Here is a 22,937-nt window from a genome sequence, read left to right as displayed (position 1 = left end):
CTGGGAGAAATCCAAGAAGCACAGGTGGATGTTAAGGTCCTGTGTCCCACCTGCCCCAAGGTTTGGTGCTGAGACAGCTCCTCGAGTTCCTTCTTTAAAAAGGTGTTTTCTGGGCTCAGCAGAGATGATGGACCAGGCTTGTGGCCTTGCCTCTCAGCTTGCCGCCTACGGTGGTCAGCCCTACCTGACATTGCCACGTATTTAAAATGGAATAACAATAGGGACTTTTTTTAAAATTAAAAATATGAAATCTAAGGTTTTAAAATGAACAAGGGGAGCTTGTGAGAAACCAGTACTGATATGAGCAGAAAGGTTGGGATATAACATGAAATAAAGATTCTTAAACATCCTAACTGAGAATGAAAATGCCTTTTTTGCCCTCCTTTTTTATTTATTTATATGTATATTTTTATGGAAGCATTTGGTTTCAGATGGATTACTTCATTTTAGCCTTTGTGCATATAAAATACAACTCCTTTGAGTTGTTGGTTTCCTGAGGTCCCTTCCAACCCAAATGATCCTATGATGGAATGAAACAAATTAATTACAACCCATTTAAATTGTATTTTCATATAAGAATCAAAGAAAATGATCAAATTAAAAAGATGTTTCAACATCTTCTCATTAGAAATTTAATGACATTCATGCCCCAAATGGAATCTAATGCTGCTACTCTGTTTTCTGAGAACTGGAAGGTTTGAATTTAAGCCATTCCACAGCAATTGGCCTCAGAGCGAATGGTCTTTGTCTGTTTATATATAACATGTTTACAGCAATACTTCCTAATATGATTTAAACTACTCTTTCCCATGAAAAAAAATATTTTGGTAAAAAGCCTTCAACTAATAGTAAACTGTGCTGCATTTTTCAGTGTGATTCCCACACAAGCAGAACCCACCAGCCATCCAAGAAACAGTTTTACTGTTGCTGAGACTGAACTCATCTGGGAAGTTCTTCAGTACTCTTTAAGCATGAACTATCTAAGATCATACTTTACTAGAAAGCAATTTTCCCTCCAGGTATCTTAGTGGCGATAGAGCACAAAAGGCCTTCATTGGGATACAATAAAAGAGCATGTGCATGGGTACACGTGCAGATGTGTGAGATTTCTCCAGCACAGAAATGTACAGTTGAGGTTATAGCAGTGAGGGTTCCATTATAATCCCATTTTCACGTGCTTGGAGCTTTCTGAGCTGTATTATTTTGTCACAGAGGCTTACATGTGGCCCCTAGCTCAAAGGTGATATTTTTTTGAGGTTTCACAAAACCTATTAATCCACTTTTGAGATCCAGAGGGTAAAGAAATGCTTTTCCTGCCTCCTACATTCTTGTAGCCCTCTTATGGCATTGATTTTTACACACAACTCTCCGCAGAGTTTAATAGCAATCAGCAGCCTGATGTGCCTTAATGACTTCCTCTGTGCGTTCAAAAAATGGCCAAACTTGACAAGCTGAAACCTTCCGAGGGGCTAGTGCTCACTGAGTAATAGCTCCCAGGTCAGCTTGGGATTATTATTTTAAAGTAATAACAGAATAAAGACATTAAGATTTCCCTGACTTCATAAAAATGTTTTGAAAACTAGTTTTGCCTTCAGAACAGCCCGAGCTCAGAGCTACGAGGCTGCTCCCCAGCTGCTGCGCACCAGAGCAGCCCCACTGCTGTAATGCAACTGTGGCAGGGAAGGATCCGGCCTCTGTGAGAAATACACAGCTGTCAGTCATGGCTTTACTGTCTTTACTAGAGATATACAGACATAAAAACAGGACCCTTAATGTCAGTGCCAGCATTTCAGTACAGCTTTCCAGGGAAGAGCAGCAGGAGAGCATGAGCACCCCCACAGCAGCCAGTGTGAGCTCTGTAAAAATATGCCAGCAGCTTGCATATCAGGGTCCTCCTAAATCAAAGTCACACCCATGTGTTTACTGACTTCTAATTGTTGTTTTTTATTATTATTTTTTATTTTCTTCTCATGGATGTAAGTTGGTTTTGGAGCCAAACAAAAATTTAGCTTCCATAATGACAGCATGCCCTATGCTTCCTTCCAGTACTTGGAAGGAGCGTATAAACACAGGGGGAATGACTGTTTATGAGGGTGGATAGTGAGAGGACAAAGGGAAATGGTCTTAAACTGAGACAGGAGAGGTTTAGGTTAGATATTAGGAGGAAGTTTTTCACCCAGAGGGTGATGACACACTGGAACAGGTTGCCCAAGGAGGTTGTGGATGTCCCATCCCTGGAGGCATTCAAGGCCAGGCTGGATGTGGCTCTGGGCAGCCTGGTCTGGTGGTTGGTGACCACACACATAGCAGGGGGGTTGAAACTCGATGACCACTGTGATCCTTTTCAACCCAGGCCATTCTATGATCCTATGATTCTATGATGTATATATACACAGAGATGAGTTTGGAGAACTCAGGGGACTTTTCTTTAACTGGGGTGAATTTTGTTTTTTCAAGGTTTTTCCATGCAGTGACTGGTGAAGAAACATGGCCGAGCAGTGAAAGCAATAGAGATTAATACTTTAATCCCCTTTTGATTGTATTTTTTTTCTACAAATCTATCACTTGAGTGGAAGTTCCAGGGCTGTGGCTGTGGAAAGACGCAGCAGTAGAAAGCTGGGACTGTAACAAGAATCCAGCACTGCCAGTTCTCATGATTTTTATCACCAGTGTCATGAAACTTGATGGCAGGTTTTAAAGCATCAGCTGCTGATATCATGGCATTGCCAAATTTCTCATTTAAGATGAAGGAATTTTATGGCTATTATTATCACAGAGAAAATCCCCAAAAATGTAATAAAAGGAAAAAGAAATCCTCAGTACTTTTTGAGATACTTTTATAAAGTTTCACATTTTTTGAGGACTAGTTTATGATATCCAAAACTTGGAGTGGATGCTATTAAGAAAGAAAATGACTGTTTGAGTTGGTAGAGTAAATCACCCACTGAGAGAATACAGGGAAGGAACAGGCATCAGATGGAACAAGTAAATCACGGAACTGCCTGAAAGGTTCTGAAAGCAAATTAAGAAACCAAGTAGGTGACTTAGCACAATACTCCATGCACTGGGAAGGGGAATGGCTTTAAATAAAAAGAGGGGAGATTTACATTAGACATTAGGAAGAAATTGTTTACTCAGAGAGCAGTGAGGCCCTGGCACTGCTGCCCAGAGAAGCTGTGGGTGCCCCATCCCTGGAGGTGCTCAAAGGCAGATTGGCTGGGACCCGGGGCAGCCTGAGCTGCTGGGTGGGAACCCTGCCTGTGGGATGGGGTTTGGAACTAGATGACCTCTGAGGTCCCTCCCAATCCAAGCCATTCCATGATTAAGTGTACTCTAACAAGAGAACGTTGGGTATTTTTCCTATTTAATCATTTTTCTTGTATTATGAATGCATTTGGAAACTCATGGGCTCTTTGCACTGTCTGCACTGGGAGGAAAATAACGTCCAAACTGAGAAAATACCTATGACATACACTAACACCAGAGAAATATTCTTCAAAAAAAGATATTTTGGAGCCTAAAATCAAGTGAGATTCTTCTCTCTTCCCACGCAAGAAGAGAGAAGTTTTGCCATTGACTTAAAAGAAGCCATAATTTGACCCTATGTGCCAAGATGGGGAAGTCCTCCCCTCTCCAGACAGAGCAGGCCCCAAATCCTTGTGTCATCTGCTTCTACCCAATAACAGCTTTATAGAAGTAAGTTAAGAATGAATAACTTAAAAGCTGCCCAAGGCAGCTCTAAAGTGCTGTCTTCCCTCGCTGCACATGAGGAGACAACCATTAGTGCTGCTGCTGCGTGGTTCACAGCTCCTCAGGGGCCGCTGTGCTCACAGAATGGCCTGGTTTTGTGCTGCAATATGCACACGTTGGAAATTGCTCGCATTTGGATGCTATCTGGTGCTCAGTTTTGAGTTAGTGCCGTGTCTGTTATAGATTCTTCTCATCACGGATAATATGTCTCTTGTGAGCATGAGTACTATTCTTCATTTCTGTTTGGATAACACTTCTCTCTGAAAGTCAATAGATTGCATTTATACACAGCAGTATATTGTTTAAAAAAATTAACGGCTAGAAGATCAAGAAATACAAAACAATAGAACATAATTATTAAACTGCATTACATTTCCACCCAGAAGCCTCTACGGACTTCACAAACATTAGTAAATGCATCCTCAGCATACTTCAAAACGTGAAGATATTATCCCCTGTAGGGAAACTGAGGCACAAAGATGATGGCTGACTTGCCCAAGATCAAGCAGGATGAGAGGGTTAGCACACCCACAGTGCCCTAGCACCCAGCTCTGTGTACTTCTTTTGGGCTGGTAGTGGAAAGAGAGATTTGTATACACGGTGGGAGGACCTTGGTCTTTATTATACCTCATTTTGAGACTCTCCTACCCATTCCGCACAAGCACTGAAGCAGAGCTTTAACTGCCTTCACTTTGAGTTACTGCAGTTGGAGCTGCAGTGTTGGTCTTCTGAAAATTCCTAGGATACTGCTAAAGTGCAGAGTCAGCTCCTTGCTCAGCTCACATACAACACAAGCTCCAGTAATGCACTTCAGACCAACGACAAACAGCTCCCTTCAGGTATTTATATTGAAATAATCTGACATCTTTTTCAGACGACAAAGAGCTGAAGCTGAGATGTGGCAAGGAAGGATACATTTTCCTTTCTATGCTGAGCATATGGGGACTTGCAAAAATTACCCGGTGATTGTCAGCTGAGCTGTGGCTACACCTATGAACGTGTTTTTAGTTTGCACTGCTGGGGGTGGGGGGTAGAAATAACTAAAAAAGGGGATAAGCTACATTGCACTTCATATGGAATACCATAGGGTGAGAGTGTGCATATGGATGATTTCCACGGAGTGAGAGAGGTGCCTGAAGGTCACCACGCAGTAATTTATCTAGCTGCCTAGTGAGGTGAGTTAAAAAAAAAGGTAGCCTTCCTGGAAGGAATAAGTTACAGTAAGCAGAGGAACTGCTTAGCGTAGACACTTTGCCTGAGCCGGTGTTCAAAGAGTCAAAGCCGGGAGGAAATGGATCTGCCACTAAGTCACCCACTATGTACATATATATTTATATGCATATTGCAGCCTGAAGCTAGCAAGTAGCAGGGGTATCTTAGCAATTTCTGCTCACAAAATTAGCTATTACAGTATCCGAAAAATCTCTACCACTACTTGCGACTACTTATTTACTACAGTCTACATACTGTTTTTACAGCCACTTTAGCTACATCACGTTAGAAACTATTACAGATAAAGAGGTACAGTCCATGCTACACACTGCTGACAAAAGCAAGGTTTATTTCTGCAAAAGTACTGACATAAGGCATCTTTAGACCTGAATAAACCTATCCCCTCATGCGTGCTGAATTGTTTTAGCTATACACAAACAACCCCTTAATTGAAATAATAAAAGTACAAAAACCAGAGCATGAAGACTGGGTTTTAGAAGGCAAAGATTCAAGTCTGAAGTAACATACAAGTATGGTTAAGAAAAAAAAAGTGTAAAAGCATGCAAAGTAAAAATGTAATAGGCAGTGGGGTAGTCTGATTGCCTGGGAAATGTGAGACTGGCTCTTGGTAGTAAATGTAAGTTTAGTTTGGGGGAGAGCTATTTATGTGGGAAAGGCCGGAGAGCACTGGTTTCTTGAATAATGGCATGCTATGATGGGAAAAATGAGAAGCAATTTGGGCACTATTAGCGACGCTGTTCAAGAGTAATAAGGAACTTGAAAATGATGTCAGAGAGATAAGATAAAGAAGACTATTATACTGTCTGAAGGCCGTCATCTAGTATAGCTGTAGAGGGTGAATGAAAATGGAAACCAGTAAGGAACATAATACGATATGCTTATGGTATTTTGTATTTGTGCTGTTAGCAGGTGCAAGGCTATTGGCATCAGTAGAGCTGTCTTCACTTGCTGCTCAACTCACTGTGGTCCTGTATCTGTTTTATATGCCTACACTATAGTATGCATGTGCTATTTGAAACAGAAAACTTCAGAAATATATTAGAATAGAGCTAGACTATGTAGAGTGGTTCAAATGTGTACCTGCTTTAAGTGCTTGCCACCTGAAACACAAGGGGGTGAACCTAAACTGCCCGCCACAAATGCATGAAGGGAAGTTTTGGATTTGAGCCCAGATATGAATATACAAATAGATAAAGTTTATAGAATTGTGACACGAAGTCTCAGGGGTTTTGTGGGAATGTCAAAAAAGCACTTCACAACCAGAACATATGCCTTCCATGCTAAGATGTCGGATGCCTTTGTCTCCAGAACAGGTCATGGAGATAAGAGCTACCTTTGCATATTTTTTCCAGACTTATCTAAAGCTACTCAAATGGAGCATCAGCCTAGGATTTCCTTTAAGAAGGGTTTTAGCACGAGAGATGTAAGCCTTCTATTTTGCATCTGGCAAAGTGGAGTGATCACTACGGAAATAGGCAGTGTAGTCTACATTTCCGCATGGTGATCAAACTAAAGCTCTTCTAAATTGCTGACCTGCTTCCCTTGTTACAGATGAATACATCAGAGGAAAGTCGGCAGAAGTTGCCTGGCTTAATGACAGACTGGCACAAGATTCTGCAATGAGACAAACTTTGATTCTTACCCATGCACTTAGCAATGTGTCCCAAAACTCTGCTATTATGAGCTAAGATTTCAGAGAGCAAATGATAAGTTGTATATGGTGTGGTAGTTGAGGTGACAATGGGGACTGAAGTTAAATTTTCTACTGTACAGTGAATTCCTCTTCAAGCATTTGAAATCCATTGTTGCAAGAAGTAACTACTAATTTGTATACTGCCATAAACGTATGTCCTAGCTTTCAAGCACTGTTAGCCCTGCACAACTGAGTCTGTTGTTTTAATTGACTTCAGTGGGACTGTTTATGTGAATAAGATGAGGAAAAATTTGGCTGTAAGGGAGCGTTTCTCAGAGCTCGAGGCAGAATAATCACACAGCTGTGAACAGACCTCTCAATTTTCCCTAGGTTCCCAGCTTCCAACTGCTGAAGGAGCATATTAAAAATAAAAACTAAAAAAAAAAAAAAGAAGGAGAAAGAAAAGAGAAAAATTGGTATCTTCTTTTCCGGCATGACACACGGTGGGAGCAGCCCCAGTGCAGGCCTGAGCTGTGTGGGCAGTGTGCTGGTAGCCTGGGGTGCTCCAACCCCTCTCCCATCCCACAGCCCTCATGGGCTGTATCTGCACATGGGGGCACGAGCAGGCCACAGTGCAAATGTGCAACACAGAGAGCTGGTGGGAGTGCAAGGAAAGGATAATTCCAGGCTCCCACTCAGTGTGAGGCATCTGTATTTTGAGGAGGAATGGGGCTACTGCAGCTCCACATCAGCATGGAAAGCAGCAGAGTAGTGCCCCAGTTTCTCTTGCACAACAGCTGCTTAGTGCGCTTCTGGGATGCACGTAGTTTCTCCCAGAAGAAATCATCATGTCAAATGGGTGTCCTTCCATACACACATGCACTTTCATAGCAGTCCTTTTGAGCCATCTAAATTCCTCGTTTTACAGCATTACATAAAATATTTGTAATGTTATTAACATGCAAAATAGGTCTAAATAAGGACAATCTTTTTCACTTTAAATGAATTACGATCAACCTCACACAGTTCACAGCCAGTTTTGTGGCTCACAGGGTTTCACAGTACCTCATGTGTGAGACACAATCAGAAATTTGATTTTTTGAAGTTGCTGTTTTATAAACCTTTGATATTGCCAACAGAAATCAATTTCCTCCATGGAAGTATAGGACTTGGGAAGGGGGGTTATTCTCACATTTTTGTGAATTCTTACAGAAAAAAAGAAAATGACCTATGCTCCCAGAAAGTTAGCAGGTGACTTATTAAACGTCTCTCAAATCTCCTTCAGGAAGTTCATTAAAACTCTATTTGGAAATGACCAGGTGCTCGCTTCCCGCAGCGCAACGGGGAAATCTGTCACCCTGCTTAAAAAATTGTTTGGTTACTAGGAAAAAAGAAATAATCATTATACCAAGCTGTGTGGTTTTGTGATGGAAAACTGTGGCTTGGTGAGAAAAGTGCCAAGGTCAATGCAATGAAAGACCCACAGTGAACTCAGACCTGATTTCAGAAGTCAGCGGTGGACGGGGGCCAGGGAAACAAAGTCGTTTCTGTGGTTTGCTTGAAAATACTTCTAAGTTTCTGATAAAAATAACTCTCTACTTTGGGAGAGTTTTTAGTTTGAAAGAAATTATCATTAGAAAAGATTTTATATGTGTTATGAGGATTGCTAATGCTGACAAAATTACCTTGTGTGACGCTGGATCCTGACCTAAATACTACGGCCAAGTCAACTAACAGGAAAATAGTAGGGCTGAGCGTTTTCCTTTCTTTGTACTGCCAAACCACTGCCTCTTGCAATCAGGATTGATTACAAACACCCAATTAAGAGGCATTTGGAACATGATCTGAACACTAATCCTGTCTCTTTTTCTCTTTATACCTAATTATCAGCCTTAAGATGGGCATTAGCACTTTAATTAGCAGATTTACTTTAGGAACTTCTATATAAGCTAACAAATCTATACGATATGCACGTACATATGCACAGTCTTAAAGATGTGCATGTAACATGTATGTTTGTAATCAAGTTGTTCCGTCTGATATATGTCTAGACATACCCATGTGAGTATATGAATCCTGTTTTCAGACATAACTTCATCCTTTGGAAATACTACAAAAGGAAATAATTCAGTTTGCTTTTATATCAGCTGCCTCTATATCATAATTATCAAATTATGATCCAATGTTATAGCTTGCAATAAGCTATAATTAAGAAACTAATTTTCAGCAACTTGTAGATTTTTATTTTAATTACATTAATATGGGGAGGGAGGGTGAGGAGAAAAGCAAGATGGGGTTGACTGAAAGCACCTTGAGTGGTTCATAGGCTAATGTCTGCGCCTCTGGGTTTCATTTTAGAAAGGACTCAGACCTCTGTTCTAAATTTGCTTCTGTCCACAGAAAAGCTGAAGGATGAGGCTCACGGGAATCTACATTTGACCCTTAAGATTTTTTCCTGTCTGAAGGGCATCTGGTTGTAGCATGTCAAGACGGAATTTTCCCCACAGTTCACTTAACTGTCTACATTAATATAAACATCTGCATATGATTGTTATTATAATTGTAAAATGCTATGTGCGGAGACCCCAGTCAAGAGTCTACTGTGCCAGGGATGAACCCACATCCACAGAGTGCAAAACCAGGCTCTGTATCCAGTATCTCTGTTCCTAATGCACAGATGTCCAGATGTCCAGGTATAACCAGGTAATTTGGTCATGATTTCCCTAATGCCTTTTCCTGCCACTACTCTAAAAGAAAGAATTGTTAACCAGGTTAGCAGTTGAGACTTTCACATGAATTAATTGCTTGGAAAAACAACAAAAGAATCTGTTTATAGCACTGTGTAATTGCAAAAACAACTTAATTTCCAACTTCTTTAAACTCTTATTTAATCTCTAAAACGATAAAATAACAGAGCTATCTTTGGATGCTGGCATCTGATAAATGTCTGGAAATACATGACAAATTCTGTAGCAAGGAGAAAGTTTTTGATTCAGAAACTTTACGTTAAGGAAAGATATTATCTGTATGCAACATACTCCATCTGTAATGAAACAAGAGTTATTTGCTTTCCTGATTCCGAGCAGGCCCAGCGCTGACCCCCTTCCTTGGCACTGCTGGCCTTCCAGGTAGTATCAAATAATGGTCACCAACAGCATGCTGCCTGAGAAAGCCCTTAATGTGCTTTTATTTAAAGTAGGGAAATGCTCTAAGAGTGCACCCAGAAACAAATACTGCAAGTCCACTGCAACAACTCTCATCCTAAACTACCTCAAAAGCCTTTTTTTTCTTGTTTTGGTGGCCAGAATGATGATCACTTCCATTCCTTTTATAATTCCAAACAACGTCTCAGTAATCCCAAACAGCTTGATGTTCCTGTTGAAGGAGAGGTTTCTGAGAGAGACCAGGGGTGGAGAAGCTGACTCTTTGGCCCTGGTACAGCTCATTCACATCCCTGTCAAGGTCGCATCAAACCTGGCTTCAGCAGTGAGGCCATCAGGTATATGCCAGCCTCCTTCTGTGCTGTGTTCATAGTGTGAGGGCTGTGTGCTTTGGTTCACTCAAAAGACACACAGGATGTGGGTATCACTTCAGACACCCTCAGCAGGTGGCAAGTGGACATTCATGCCTGTTTTAGGTACCTGGTCCTAAGGCAAACAAACAGAAGAAATGGCACTGGTGCCTAGACAGGCAGAGTAGGATGCCAAAACCATGTTTCTGGTTGGAAGCTCAAAGGCACTGACTCATTCAGACTCCTCTTCTGAGTTTAGCCATGGTGAAATGGGTGATGAGGTCCTGACACTGCTGCCCAGAGAAGCTGAAGGTGCCCCATCCCTGGAGGTGTTCAGGGCTGGGTTGGATGGGGCCCTGGGCAGCCTGAGCTACTGTGGGGGCAGCCCTACCCATGGGCAAGGTTGGAACTGATAATCTTTAAGGTCCCTTTCAACTCAAACCACTCTGTGATTCTATGATTCTAGAAAATACGGTTCCCGTCTTTCACAGGCCCAAATTAATCTGCTCTTTTACTATCTCTGCTGCTTAGCTGCCATCATCAGCTGCAGTCACCTCACTGCCTACTGAGCTCAAAAGCAACTGAGGGAGATGAAATTAGGAAGCTCTGACTGACGTTTGCCATCAAAATGACTGATACAGTTATAAAACAGTCATATGGGGCCTGTGCTCCACCATTCCTCACAGCCATAAAGAAAAAGAAGGTACAGCTCTGCGAAAGCAGAGGGCAAAATTCCCCTTCCTTTCAATGATATCAAGACAGTATGGAGTCCGGACCTCGCACTACTCCTGAGACGTCCTCTGCACAGATTTGGGAGCAGTTCAGGGTTGGTAAACCTGGAGCCAGGCCCCAGCCACACCTCTGGGCAGTCAGAATGCAGCTGTAATGTGCGCAGCCTTAGCAGTTCAAAGGACCGTTCCAACATATGCGGTTTAACTGGGTCTCCCAGGACATCACTGCATAACCAAAGCAGCTCAGTGCCACCTGGGGCCCAAACTGCCTTTGCACAAGAGAAACATAAACCACAGAGCCTGCCGAAGGCAGCCTGTCACTGTGTGGAGAAATAGGAACCAGGATTTAAACAAAAGTAAATGAAAGCTTAAACTTTGCAGAAACTAAAGCAAGGCTGAGCCATGGCTTGCCTTGCTCCTGTTTATTTTACCAGCCTCAGTTTGTTATGCCTACAGATTTACAGCATAAATCCATTGACATTATTTAGAAATACAATGGATGGATGAATTTCCAACGTCATTAAGGGCTATAGAAGTTTGTAGGGCTACAGTTGCACTCGCTAAGTCTGGCCAGCCTTTCTGCTTCCAGACTCAAGGGTCTGCAGGAGCTGCTTTCTTCTACATAAACAAGCATAGGTGTATTTTTTTTTCTTTCTCTGTATTCTGTAACTAACTGCAATTTCTATTCAGCCCTAATCTCATCAGTGTATCTAATCCCTGGTAAATGCAGTATAAAGAAAAATTATCTGTGACATCTTTACATCTAAGACACAAATGTTTCCAAAATGGGCAATTCTTCTGTTCAAACCAATTTGACAGCACTGTGTACACCTTTTATAATTGTCAAGCAAGGATGATATTTACTCCATACATCTATAAATGATGGCCAATAAAACAACTGTACTGCATGGAATATCTATGAAGACCTTGTAAAGCAATATAGTCAAGTCTGGCAACAAAGTCAATAATTTGTCAGTAAGAAAACCACTTTTGGGCTTTCTCTATCCAGTTCTCCACCTTTCTTAAGCCCTTTTCTTCTGAAGCTTCACATTCATTTTCTTAATGTTTTTAACCTAGCGTCTGTGAAATTTTTATTGCTCCCCAGATAATGACATCTGATCTGAATGTAACCACACACCTCTTTGCTCAGCAACATTTGTCACAAACCATTATAAATTATCATGCTGATAGTGTGCATTGCTGGGAAACCGGAAAAGTTCCATAAATTCAAAGTACTGTATCAGTGACATTCTTGTTTATTATCTAGGTATAAAGTTTTACTGGATTCAAGATGGCTACATTTACACAGTAGGCTCCTTCAGCGACACGAGACGTATACAGCTTGCTCCAAGTGCTGAAAAGCATTTACCACATGCAACAAACATTGGAGCATTTTAATACTCAGACATATGTTTTGTCTCTTCTATTCATTTTAACCATCTTCCCGACTCCAAAAAATGCATGGATGTTATCCACGCTTGCTTGAGAAAAGGCAAAACAGCAAACAAGCTAGCGTTGTCTTAAAGTAAACAGTAATTGCTGTTTCTTTGCTCCCGAAGAGGAGGCATAACACTCATTAAAGTTAAAAGTTAAAAAGAGACTGTGTATTTTTTCATTATGTGCTAATACTCTTGATAACAATCTGTGGTTGACATGATTGTATGCTTCCCATTGAGACCCTGTATTTCCATTATGCTGGTTCAGTAGTTCTGGCTAGAAGGTTTTTTGTCAGATGAACCTAGCTTGTGTGAACATATTTCTAATTATTTGAGTATCCTTATTATTCAGAACTGTGAAAGTTGAGTACTTTGGACTGCCTCCAGAAAAACGGGATTTTTCACCATGTTTGCTTAAAACAACCCAAATGATCATCAGAAAATCACACACATATGAATTTTACTAGCAGTCATTTGAGAAACACTTATCCATTAAAGCACAGCATAGTCATAGGTAAATCAAGAGTATATTTCCAAAACGAATCCCAAACCCTCATGTTCAAAGAGACTCACTGCAAACAGCTTCAGTAGAGCTGATACTGAGATTTGCTGCTTTTGATTCTCCTCAGAGAATAGACCTTTCACCAGTTTTACATTTCAATACACCCAGTCTTCTACATGCGGTGATATTTATAAGGTAAGGCCTCTTGGTTTTCCCACTGACACTACAGACCACAATGGTAACCTTTCCAAAGTCACACCGTTCCCCTTCCTGGGCACAGGGGTTTTTGTTACTAGAGTTATCTCCAACTCTAACTGAGGTGTAAGATGCAAGGAACAGCATTATGAAGAGGATGTTGGGAGCTAGGCCAGAAAGCTAATCTTCTCCTCCAGTCCACTTTAATTGTACGGGGCATTTTTGTTCCCAGACATGAATTCCCCTATCTCTCATTTTCTATCTGCTTTTCATATTTAAGTGCTTATTAATTTCCAGTGCTAAACCTTTCAATAAGCCAGTGTGTAACCTAAATTGCACATTTCGAGATGGCACACTGAGTTGCTAATAAACTAAGAATATTAGGAAATCAAAATGTACTTAGTTGCAAAACCAAAAAAAATATAACCTCATGATATTTTTCACTGCATTAATCATTGCTTGCACCCGATATTCGGTAAAAGGAATGTGGATTTCCTAAGCAGACAGTGAAATGTGAAACCACAGAGCTTGTTGACAAATTTCTGTTGCTGAAATCATTTTCTATTATTCTGGTCCTAAGGTTCTTGGCACAAACACAATCCTTCTCAACTTAAAAAGAGCAATTTTAAATATAAGCGAAGTAGCAGCTGAGTAATTTATCATAGCCTGGAAGATTAGCATTTCAGCGTAGACCAAATGACAGTAAAGTCATCACCATCACACGCTGCAAAGACAATACAAACAGCCCTGTTCAGAGACTCCCTCCCACCCACTGCCGTCTCATTACTGCGTTGGGCCCCTTTCAGAGGAAGGAATAATGCAAGGGCGAGAGTGGACAATGAATATTGAGAAGGGAGCGATGAAGGGAGAGAGTCAATTTCTTCCCTGGACCCCGTTCAGCTCAGTCTGGCACTATTTAGCACAACATTACGCCACAAAGATTACTTGTTCCTTAAATAATTGTATGCTGTGCACTGCTTTGCTGCTGTCAAAGACCACGTTGGTTTTACGGCGTTGGAAAAACATGTATTCTAGCAAGGAACAAAAAAGGGGTTGACACTGAAATATGCTTGATTTAATTTCTCAATCTCTGTCTAAAAGACAAAGAGATACGCACACGCACATGATCATTTTTAAGCATTAGCGCTGTCCCACAGAAAGAAAGTAAAACCCATGCAGAGAAGACACAAGGAAGTGAATCATGGCCTGAGTACAGCAAATTAAAAATTAAAGAACGGGAAACGAGCGTGCGAACATATGGTGTGAATATGAGCTGCAGCTCCAACATCACAATAAAAATCCATTTTAACAAAGAGTCCGTTTAGTTTTATGAGCACAGGGTTTTCCTGCATTATCACTTGAACTGAAATGCTGATATTCAAGAGATTACAGAAACAACAACAAAGCAACTAAGCGCTACAATGCATCATTAAAGAACTTCATTTTAAGGGAAATCAATAATGATGATCTAATTAATCTATTTATTAAGTAACAGGAACAGAGACACACACGGTAAAAATTAAGTGCTTGAATACAGTCGCACCCTGAGTCCAACAGTCCCACCTCACGGTCCATGACAACCACTCCTGCCCATTTTACAGCACCAGAGCCTGTGGAATATCGAGCATCTCATGAAATGTCAAACACTAATGGCAACTGAGTTTAATCTCTGCCTGACATGCAGAGAAAATCTTGACTGATAGCATTAATGAACAATGACTCTCTCTTGCAGTTGTCAGAAGGGGATGAAAACTCCATGATATTCAAGACATTTTTAAATTGTGAATTATTACAACATTTTCTTTGTGACAGAAGTAGAATGAATTTAGAGGGTATGTTGAAGAGGGGAATGACCTGACCGTGTCTTGCCTTATTCAAGTTCAGTGGTTTCCATGCAAAGATTTGGGGAAAAGTGGAGAACAATTTTCTGGGAGAGTCCCACTCCCATTATAGGCGGTCAATGGAAACGTATGCACAGAGTGCCTCAGTTTTCCCCTTCCTCCTCTCAGAGCATTACAGCAGAGCAGGAGGAGGGATAAGAGCAGTTCGTGGCTATAAATCAGCAGCGAAAGGAGAAAAGGGGACGTACAGCAATCGTATCTGCAGCTCACTGCCCCTTAATGTGTGAGAGTAAGTAGCAGATCTTCTGCATTAATAAGAGGAGTTTACAATTTATAGGTTGCCCACTTCTGCCACAGGCTACTAGTAGCTGTGGGAGTACTAAAAGAAGTATTTTCTAACATTTTAGAAACTTATCCAGAAAAGCAAACAGCCAAACGAACACAGAACGCATCATCCTAATTGCACTCCTGTAACACACCATCACCCACCTGCCTCTCCCACGAGGCAGAGGGAATTCAAACCTACGTCAGACCACCTACAGAAAACCTGCAAAGACACTTTTCCACCTCCCCCCGGCCCACAAACGACGCTCCGCCGGCCGAGCCCAGCAGAACGGAGCCCGGTGAGGACCGTCCCCGGGCACTGCGGAGGGGCGGCCGCGGAGCGCTGCGGAGCGCCGCGGAGAATGGGAGCTGCGCGGCTCTGCGCCGGCAGGTGGCGCCATAGCGCTCCTCAGCGCGGCGGCCGCACTTACTTGCAGTCGCGGTCCTCCAGGTCGAAGTGCGGATTGAAGTTGATCATGATCCGCTGGTAGGGCTCCGGGGCCTGGATCAGCCACTCGCACTTCTGGCTGGGGTGGTAGGACTGCGGGTAGCCGGGGGAGGTGAGGTACCCGGGGCTTAGAATTTTGATCGTGTCGCCGCATTTATCTGCAGTGGAAGGAAAGCAGGTTGGCTTGGTTTTGGTACTTCAAGGGGGTGACAGCTTTCTTCAAGCAAACTTTTCCAGTGTGCTTGCCCAAGGGTGTCTCTGCTAAGTTTTCTGAAGGGAAGAGGCCTGACTCTCTGCATCCATCCATAAATCCAACATCGGGCACAAGATCCCCCCTTCCTGAACTTCAAAAGCTCTCCCAAGCAAACAGTGCCCATACGGTGTTCAAACCTCTCCTCCCAGCAGTGTTAACACTGGCTCAGGAGGTGTCACAGACCCAATTATCCCCCAAAGTATAATCTCCTTAACGATGAAGTTTTAAGGAAAGCTGTGGGAGGGCAGCTGAAAGGAGGCCGCCTGACCTCTGTCCACAACGAGCCTGGTCAGTGTCACTGGGATGGTCCTGGGGATCCCTGCTCCTTGCAGCAGACCCTCCCCTTGCTTATCAGGCCATAAATCTAGGCAGACCAAAATTATCTATGCTCCTCAAACCCAGGCTGGCAGAGAACAAAGTGGTTTTAGTGAAGCAGAAATCATCCACTATTTATTCCTTCAAGGAAGTTTGTTCATGCTTGGAGGCTGCATCAAAGTAATGGAGCAGAACAACATCCTTCCCCCTTCCCTCTGTTCCTCCCTCCCTCCCCCCAACAACAACAAAGGTTTATTTCTAATAGCAAAATAGTTGCAAAAGTTCGTGGAGTCACCGAGCGTGACTGTGAGATTTATCATGTCGCATCTTGGTCCTCTGGGCAGCTCTGCCAACGTTGTGCTCTAGGGCTTATGGCAAAAATATAGGGAGACCAATATAGAGACAAGTCTATGTGGTCACTCACTTCACTGACAATGCAGATTTCTGTTTCCTCTTTTTTTTCCTACTATGATTTTCTACGCCTGGATGTTCAGAGAGGGAAAACTTTCCCTACACAGTGACTGTTTAATTTTGAGCAATAAAATGTGACAGTAAACTACAGACAGGAAGACTGAGTGCACTGAGAAGGGAGCCTGTATGTCACTACATCCCAGTTATGGTACACACAGAGTGCACTGCTGTATCTTACACACATTCTGCAAAAGCAAAATGGCATTCCTTACTCTCTGCGTGAATTTATGAATGTACGGGATTTTATTGTAGAAAAACCAGGTCAAATGGAAATGAATGAGGAAGAGCGCATCAAAAATGCATTAAGCTGCACACTTTGTCGAGAATATTTGCCATAAATTAAGAGAGGAGGGGATGATACGTACGCAGCTGTGTGGTCAAGAAGCAGATATTGCTAAGCACGCTGCTGGGAATGGCTATCTTGTTATTTATTTCCGCCTTGCCGTTGCACAACAGCCTGTTTCCCCCCGACCAGAACAAAAGGCGCTGCGGCTCAGAGCTCAAAGCTGTCACTGGTGATCTCGCTAATCCGCCGTCTGGGCTCCGGGGAACCCTGCCTTTTCCTCCCTCTGTAAGCACCCTTGGAAAGCGATCCCGTCTCATTAAGCCCACTCCAGCCCTGCGAACAACATGGCAGAGCCTGGCGTCTGCTTAACGCCTGAAATAAAGCAGCGCTGCTCCCACTCACTTGACAGAGTCAGTTCGGAGGACGCCGAGGTGGACTCTCTGCCACCAGCGCTGCTTAATCTGCGACTTCTGGGAAAGTGACAGCGTAATAAGATAATGCGCTCTGCTCGGCTCCGCGGCTCTGCGCAATCTCTCTCACACTTGATTAAGAGGAGTAGTTCCTAATGACTTCGGACCATTAGTTCTAAATAAGGTTAATGAATTAATTTAGCAGACACCAGCGCTGGATGTAGGTGAAGTTGGCATCGGTGGGTGAGAGGGAGGTTGGCGGCTCGGTGCCCGGGGCGGACGGAGGCTCCAGCCCAGCACCCTGCCCTGCTCCCTTCTGCCAAAGGCCAAGGAGAGCACAGCCCTGGGAGCTGCAGGGCTGGGGCGCCCGTGGGTGATGTGGGAGCCGCACCCCTCACTTGGGCCGGGGGCAGCCCCAGAGCACGCCCTGACACCTCCGCTCCTGTGCCGCTGTGCCGGGAGGCGGCTCCCCTCGGTTAAACTCAGCCTCCTCCAAACGCTGCGAAGGAGATGAACTCCCGTCATAAACCACGCGGCTTTAATGCTCTCTTCCGCTCGCGGTCCCTTATTAAAACAATATACCAGCGCAGAGCGGAGGGTGCTCTCTTCTTTTAATTACTTTGATTGAAAACTCAGCCAGGCTAAAGTAAATATTTGGTAATTAGTTAATAATAATTGCTCGGGGTTTGTCGGGAAAGGCAAACTCGCAGGAACTGCTCGGCGTGTGGGAGCGGAACGTCAGCGCTCCACAACCGGAGCGTCTTGAAAAACGCATCAGGCAGTGACAGACACAGCCGCGGTGCCCGGGCATTGTTCGGGGAAAGAGGAGCGCGGTGCTTTTCTGCTGTGTTTGCAGGGGATGCCTGAGAGTAAACCAACTGCATCGGTCATCTGTTAAGGGATTTCTCTCCTAGAAGAGTCTTTGAGCCTTCGTGGGGAGGCTCAGCCCACCCCCCTCCTTTCAGCCCCCCCCCCCCCCGCCCCCCGGGCGCTGCGTGAGTTGTACACAAACTGCGCACCTCGGGAAGGGGTGGGCTGAGAGCTGTGACGCCCGCAGGTACGCGGACAGCCCGAAACGGGCACGGCACTCCGACACCTTTCGCTTTAGGGAAAGAAAGGGCGAGGAAGAGCCTTCCGCCTTCGGTGTTCATTATCTTTGAGATACCGAAGGCGAGACTTATTTAATTGCCGATGGGAGGAAACGCTATTAAGATAATTGGCTGTCCTGATCTTGTGAGAACGAGCAGCCCGCTCGGTACAAGCACCCCACAGAGCACAGAAGGCAATGCCCGGCCCGGAGGTACCGGGGGAGGACCGCACCGCTCCCGTCCCCCGGCGGAAAGTTCCCGGGGGGGCGGGGGGGCGCGGGTCGGAGCGGCCCCTCTGTGCGCCCTCCGCTCCCGGAGCCGCCCCCCAGGCTGAGCCGCCGTCCCCGCGACACTCACCGCTTCGCAGAGCCCTGGAGAGAGTGAAGGTGAGGGCTGCGCAGTGCAGGAAAAGTCCCCAATCCATTTTCCCTTCCGAGAGCGGGGAAAAGACAAAAAATATGGAGGAAAAAAATAAAAAATAAAAATAAAGCCCTCCACGCACAGCTCTTCCTAGGTCTTAAATCCTCCGGCCGGAGTCGGGAGCAGAAGGCACGGTCCGGTCCGCACGGGCAGTCCCGGGGGCAGAGGAAGGTTGGCCGCTCGCTCTGAGCCTCAGCTCGCCCGCATCCTGGCGTTCAGCTCCGGCTCCCTCTGCCTTTCCCCACACTTGTTCCCGCTCCTGGCGCCGCTGCCCCGGCCATTCCCAGCGAGACTAGAAAGCCAAATGAAAACGAGGAGGAGAAAAAAAAAAAAAAAAAAGAAAAAGAAAAAGAAAAACAAACAGACAAACAGGACAGACAAAAATCCTGGCGGCTGCTGCTGGCACCTCGGGAGCACTCTGCCGGGGCGGGCTGCGGGGCGGCTCTGCGGAGAGGAGAGAAGGGAGGAGAGCGGCGGTGAGCGGGGACGGACGCCGGAGTTTGGCAAAGTGCTTCTCCGAGCCCTCCTCGCTCCGCTCCGCTCCGCTCTGCTCCGCGGTGCGGCTCCCGCGGGGTCGGCGGCCCCGGGGCGGCGGTGCCCGGCGGGGCTGGGGCTCGGGCAGGGGCGGCGGCGCCCCGCACTCACCTGCCCCGGCGGGGAGCGAGCGAGGGAGCGCGGCGCTGCCGCGGGGAGTGCCGGCCGGGAAAGGGAAGCGCCCGGGCGGCTCCTGCTCGCAGCCTGAGGAAGAGGAGCGCAACTCAGCGGCAATAAGAGAGGCCGAGGAGCCGCCGTCTCCCAAGCCCCAGTCCCCTCCCCCTCCCCGCCCTCCTCCTCCTTCTCCTCCTCCTCAGCCCCCCAAGACATCGGCGGCGCGGAAGAACCAACAAACAAACACGGCCTTGACAGCCGGCCGGGAGGGGGCCGGCTCCGTGAGACGAGGAGGGGGGGGAGACGACGGCGACGACGACGACGGGGAGCGGCCTCCCCCCCCCCCCGGGCAGGTAGCGCCGAGCCGGGCGGGGGCACCCACCTGCACCCTGCGGGCTCCTGCGTGGCCCCGCGCCGCCGTGCGGTGCCGCCCCGGCCCCGCGCCCACCTCCCGGCCGCTGCCCTCTCTGCCCCCCCTCGTGGGGAGCCCCGTGCTGGAGGCTCACCCGGACCCCCTGCTCTTGTCCCCTCTGCGTCCTGTGGGCGCCTTCCCGCACCCTCCCACTCCCGACCACCGACCTCTTCCCCTCGTGCCCCCTCGACTGTCACCATTCTGTCCGTCCCCCACGAGGACCCGAGGAGCAGAGAAGCAGCCCACATTGTCCAGGCCTGCTCTGCTCCCCAGGGAGGATGTGCAGCCCCCAAATCTCCATCCAGGAGGGCACAGCACACTGCCAGTCCTGCGGCTTTGGATGCGTGGTGTGGTGCCGCCCCATTGCCCTGCCCGGCCCCAAAGGCTTAACTATGCAACCAGTGCCGGGCTGAACCCCAGTGCTCCCTTCACATGGAGTGCTTTGAGCTCCCTCTGCACAGGGGCGGTCGGGCGTTGCAGTAGGGGTTACACCAAGAGCTTGAAGGCTGAAAGCTGAACCACGGCGTTAAGTGGTCCCCAAAGATGAGTCTGTGCTAGGAAATGACCCGGGGCTGCCGTGGATATCAGGCACTCGCATCTCCCGCAGCCAAGTTTGGAAACGATTTGTTAGCGGTGCACAGTCAGTGAACCCTGTTCACGCTCCATCAGAAAGGGCCCGTGGAGGTCCTTCTCCCAAGGAGCCCCTCTGAAGGCTGCCGGGGAAAGGAGTGGGCTTTTGCTGGGGGTCAGCCCCCGTGCGGCCGCAGCTGTAAATCCCCGTCCGCTCGAAAGATGTAACTATGTTTGAAATAATCTTCAAACATAGCTGTAAGTCTGCAGCCGCACAGATTAACTGCAAATGTGTTACATCTGTGTTCAGACGTCGTACGGAGATTCAGCCTCCTCCATCTCTTTGTCTCCAGCCCTGCATCTCAGCCTTCCCCTCTCCCTCTTCCTCTCCCTCTCCCTCGCTGCCCTTTTGAAGCCCCGGCTTTAAGGTCAGCTGAAGTCTGGAGATTAAGTCCGTAGGAAATCTGTCTGCTGGGTTCATACCGCGCACTTTCATTGCTACTTTCTGAGTTTTTGCCAGACACTCCGCTTTCTTCTGTGACTGCAGTTCTGCAATATCACGCACCGAAGCACTGTTTGATCCCGTTACATTCTCTGCATGCTTCATCCTCTTCCTCCTCAGCCCTCCATCCCTGCCCATGCCCATGCCTGTGTCCCTGCCCGTGTCTGAACTCATGTCCGTGCCCATGCCCATGCCCATGTCCGCAGGCAGGAACCAGTCAGACTGAGTTATTGGGTTCAGACTCATTTCTCTGTCTTTAGGCACTCTCTGGATCATTGCATACAATCCTTGGGCATTTCCGTGATTGATTGGGATGTATATTTTATGGGTAGCACATTAAGCCCCCTTATTTCTTTTCTTTTAGTGAAGTTCCCAGAAAAAGGGGGAAGGGGAGAGCTAGCGGAGCTCTCTGATGATTAAAGCTCTCATACTACTGGACAGTCCTTGAGATAAATAGGTTCTGTCCTGAAGCACGCTGTCGTCTGCAACTGACTGAGAGACAACATACATTTTGAAATAAAGTACATCTATTTCCGAATTCTGAAGTTCCCTGCTGATGGCAGCTAATTGGAGTATACACAAGTGTATACATACATGTTAGTTTTAAAAGCTCAGCCTCAGAAGCCAAGATTAATTTTGTAAGTGAAATGCAGTAAGAAGATAACCGGGGGTTGTGTATATTAACAATTGCAATTATTTTCTGACACCAATGGCTCTCTTGGCTCCATCACTGTTCTCCTGTCAGGCGATGCCCATGAATCTGAAGGGAGCCAGTGCCCGTTCCCAGCTGTACAGTTTAAAGATGCTCTGGACAAACCAAGCAACAGCAGGGTTCTTCCAGTTTCTTTCTGTGTCAGATTAAAATGTTACTTTCTATATGTTCAGGCACAGCGTACTGCTAGATGGTGTATTTTAAAGGAATTCCATGATCTGAAAGAAACATGAAATACCTAAAACGCAGTGAGATGGTGTGGTGTGATGAATTGCAGGGCTAGTGCCTTGTAACCACCAATCCACACACTGGGCTGACTGCAGCACACTCGGGTCTCTAGCATCAGTGCTTCCTCCTCCTGCTCAGAGATGTGCTGCAGGGACAGCCGGGCAGGGCTGTCTCTGTTGTGGCCATGGACGAGGATTTTAGCCCTTCCTCAGCGCTCTGTGGGCTTTCTGGATTTCACACTTTTTTTTTTTTCTTGAATTCTCAAAGTCTTGGGAAATACAGCAGAATATCATAGAATCATGCAATTGTGAAGGCTGGGAAGGCCACTGAGATCATCTAGTCAAGCCATCGGCCTGTGCCTGTGGCCGCTCAAGACCACGTCCCTCAGTATGACATCTACCCTTTTCTTGAACACCTCTAGGGATGGTGACCCCACCACCTCCCTGGGCAGCCTGTGCCAATACAGGTCTGGTATGTTAATGTCCTTTCTTATCACCATGTGGATGGCGTCGGTGTTTTTTTCTACCCATCTTTCTCTCTCTGTTTCACAAACACAGGCACATACATCTTCCATGTATGCATTGACCTGAAATGATGAGTGAAGACATTCTTTCCTTGGTTTACGTATACTTTTCTGAAAATGTTTAAGCTTTAATCATCTTGAATACGAACTGTCATCAAATGAAACATTCAGAAGTCTCTTTTTATAATCCACTTCTCACATTTTAGTATTAGTATTTTAGGTTCTGATCCTGCAACTGCTTACACGTTTGTTCAGCTCTCCATTTTCACATCAGTAATGGGATTTTATGGCAAGGATGAGTTAGTGCTACAAAGACTGAGTCTGAATCCCATGTATGTCGAAGTTAATGGAGTGGCTAGCTCTGGGGTTTGGGTCGAGGCCCATCTCTGCTTCATAATTTGACTTGGTGCTTAGAGCACCTTTTTGAAGATTGTCTGCACTTCTGTTATAAACCTGTTTCTCAGGAAGTTTATAATTCAGCCGTAAAATATATTT

At 45.7% G+C, this 22,937-nt stretch overlaps 1 protein-coding gene across 3 annotated transcripts in view; it reads right to left on the bottom strand.

The window, feature by feature from the left end:
* Nucleotides 1–19,587, bottom strand: part of NRP1 (neuropilin 1) — a 109,289-nt gene extending 89,702 nt beyond the window's left edge. For 2 of the 3 annotated variants that reach the window (XM_015281290.4, XM_040675467.2), the window contains exons 1-3: nt 19,493–19,587; nt 18,785–19,291; nt 15,588–15,762 (exon numbers count right to left, since the gene is read on the bottom strand). In XM_015281290.4, coding sequence (XP_015136776.1) covers nt 15,588–15,762; nt 18,785–18,851 — 242 coding nt within the window. In that variant the 5' untranslated portion in view covers nt 18,852–19,291; nt 19,493–19,587. 3 annotated transcript variants of the gene reach the window in all.
* Nucleotides 19,588–22,937: the final 3,350 nt, after the last annotated feature.

Source organism: Gallus gallus, chromosome 2 (genome assembly GCF_016699485.2).
Source record: "Gallus gallus isolate bGalGal1 chromosome 2, bGalGal1.mat.broiler.GRCg7b, whole genome shotgun sequence".
Lineage (NCBI taxonomy): Eukaryota > Metazoa > Chordata > Aves > Galliformes > Phasianidae > Gallus > Gallus gallus.
Note: the sequence above shows the minus strand (reverse complement) of the source record. Positions and strands in the feature narration are given on the sequence as shown.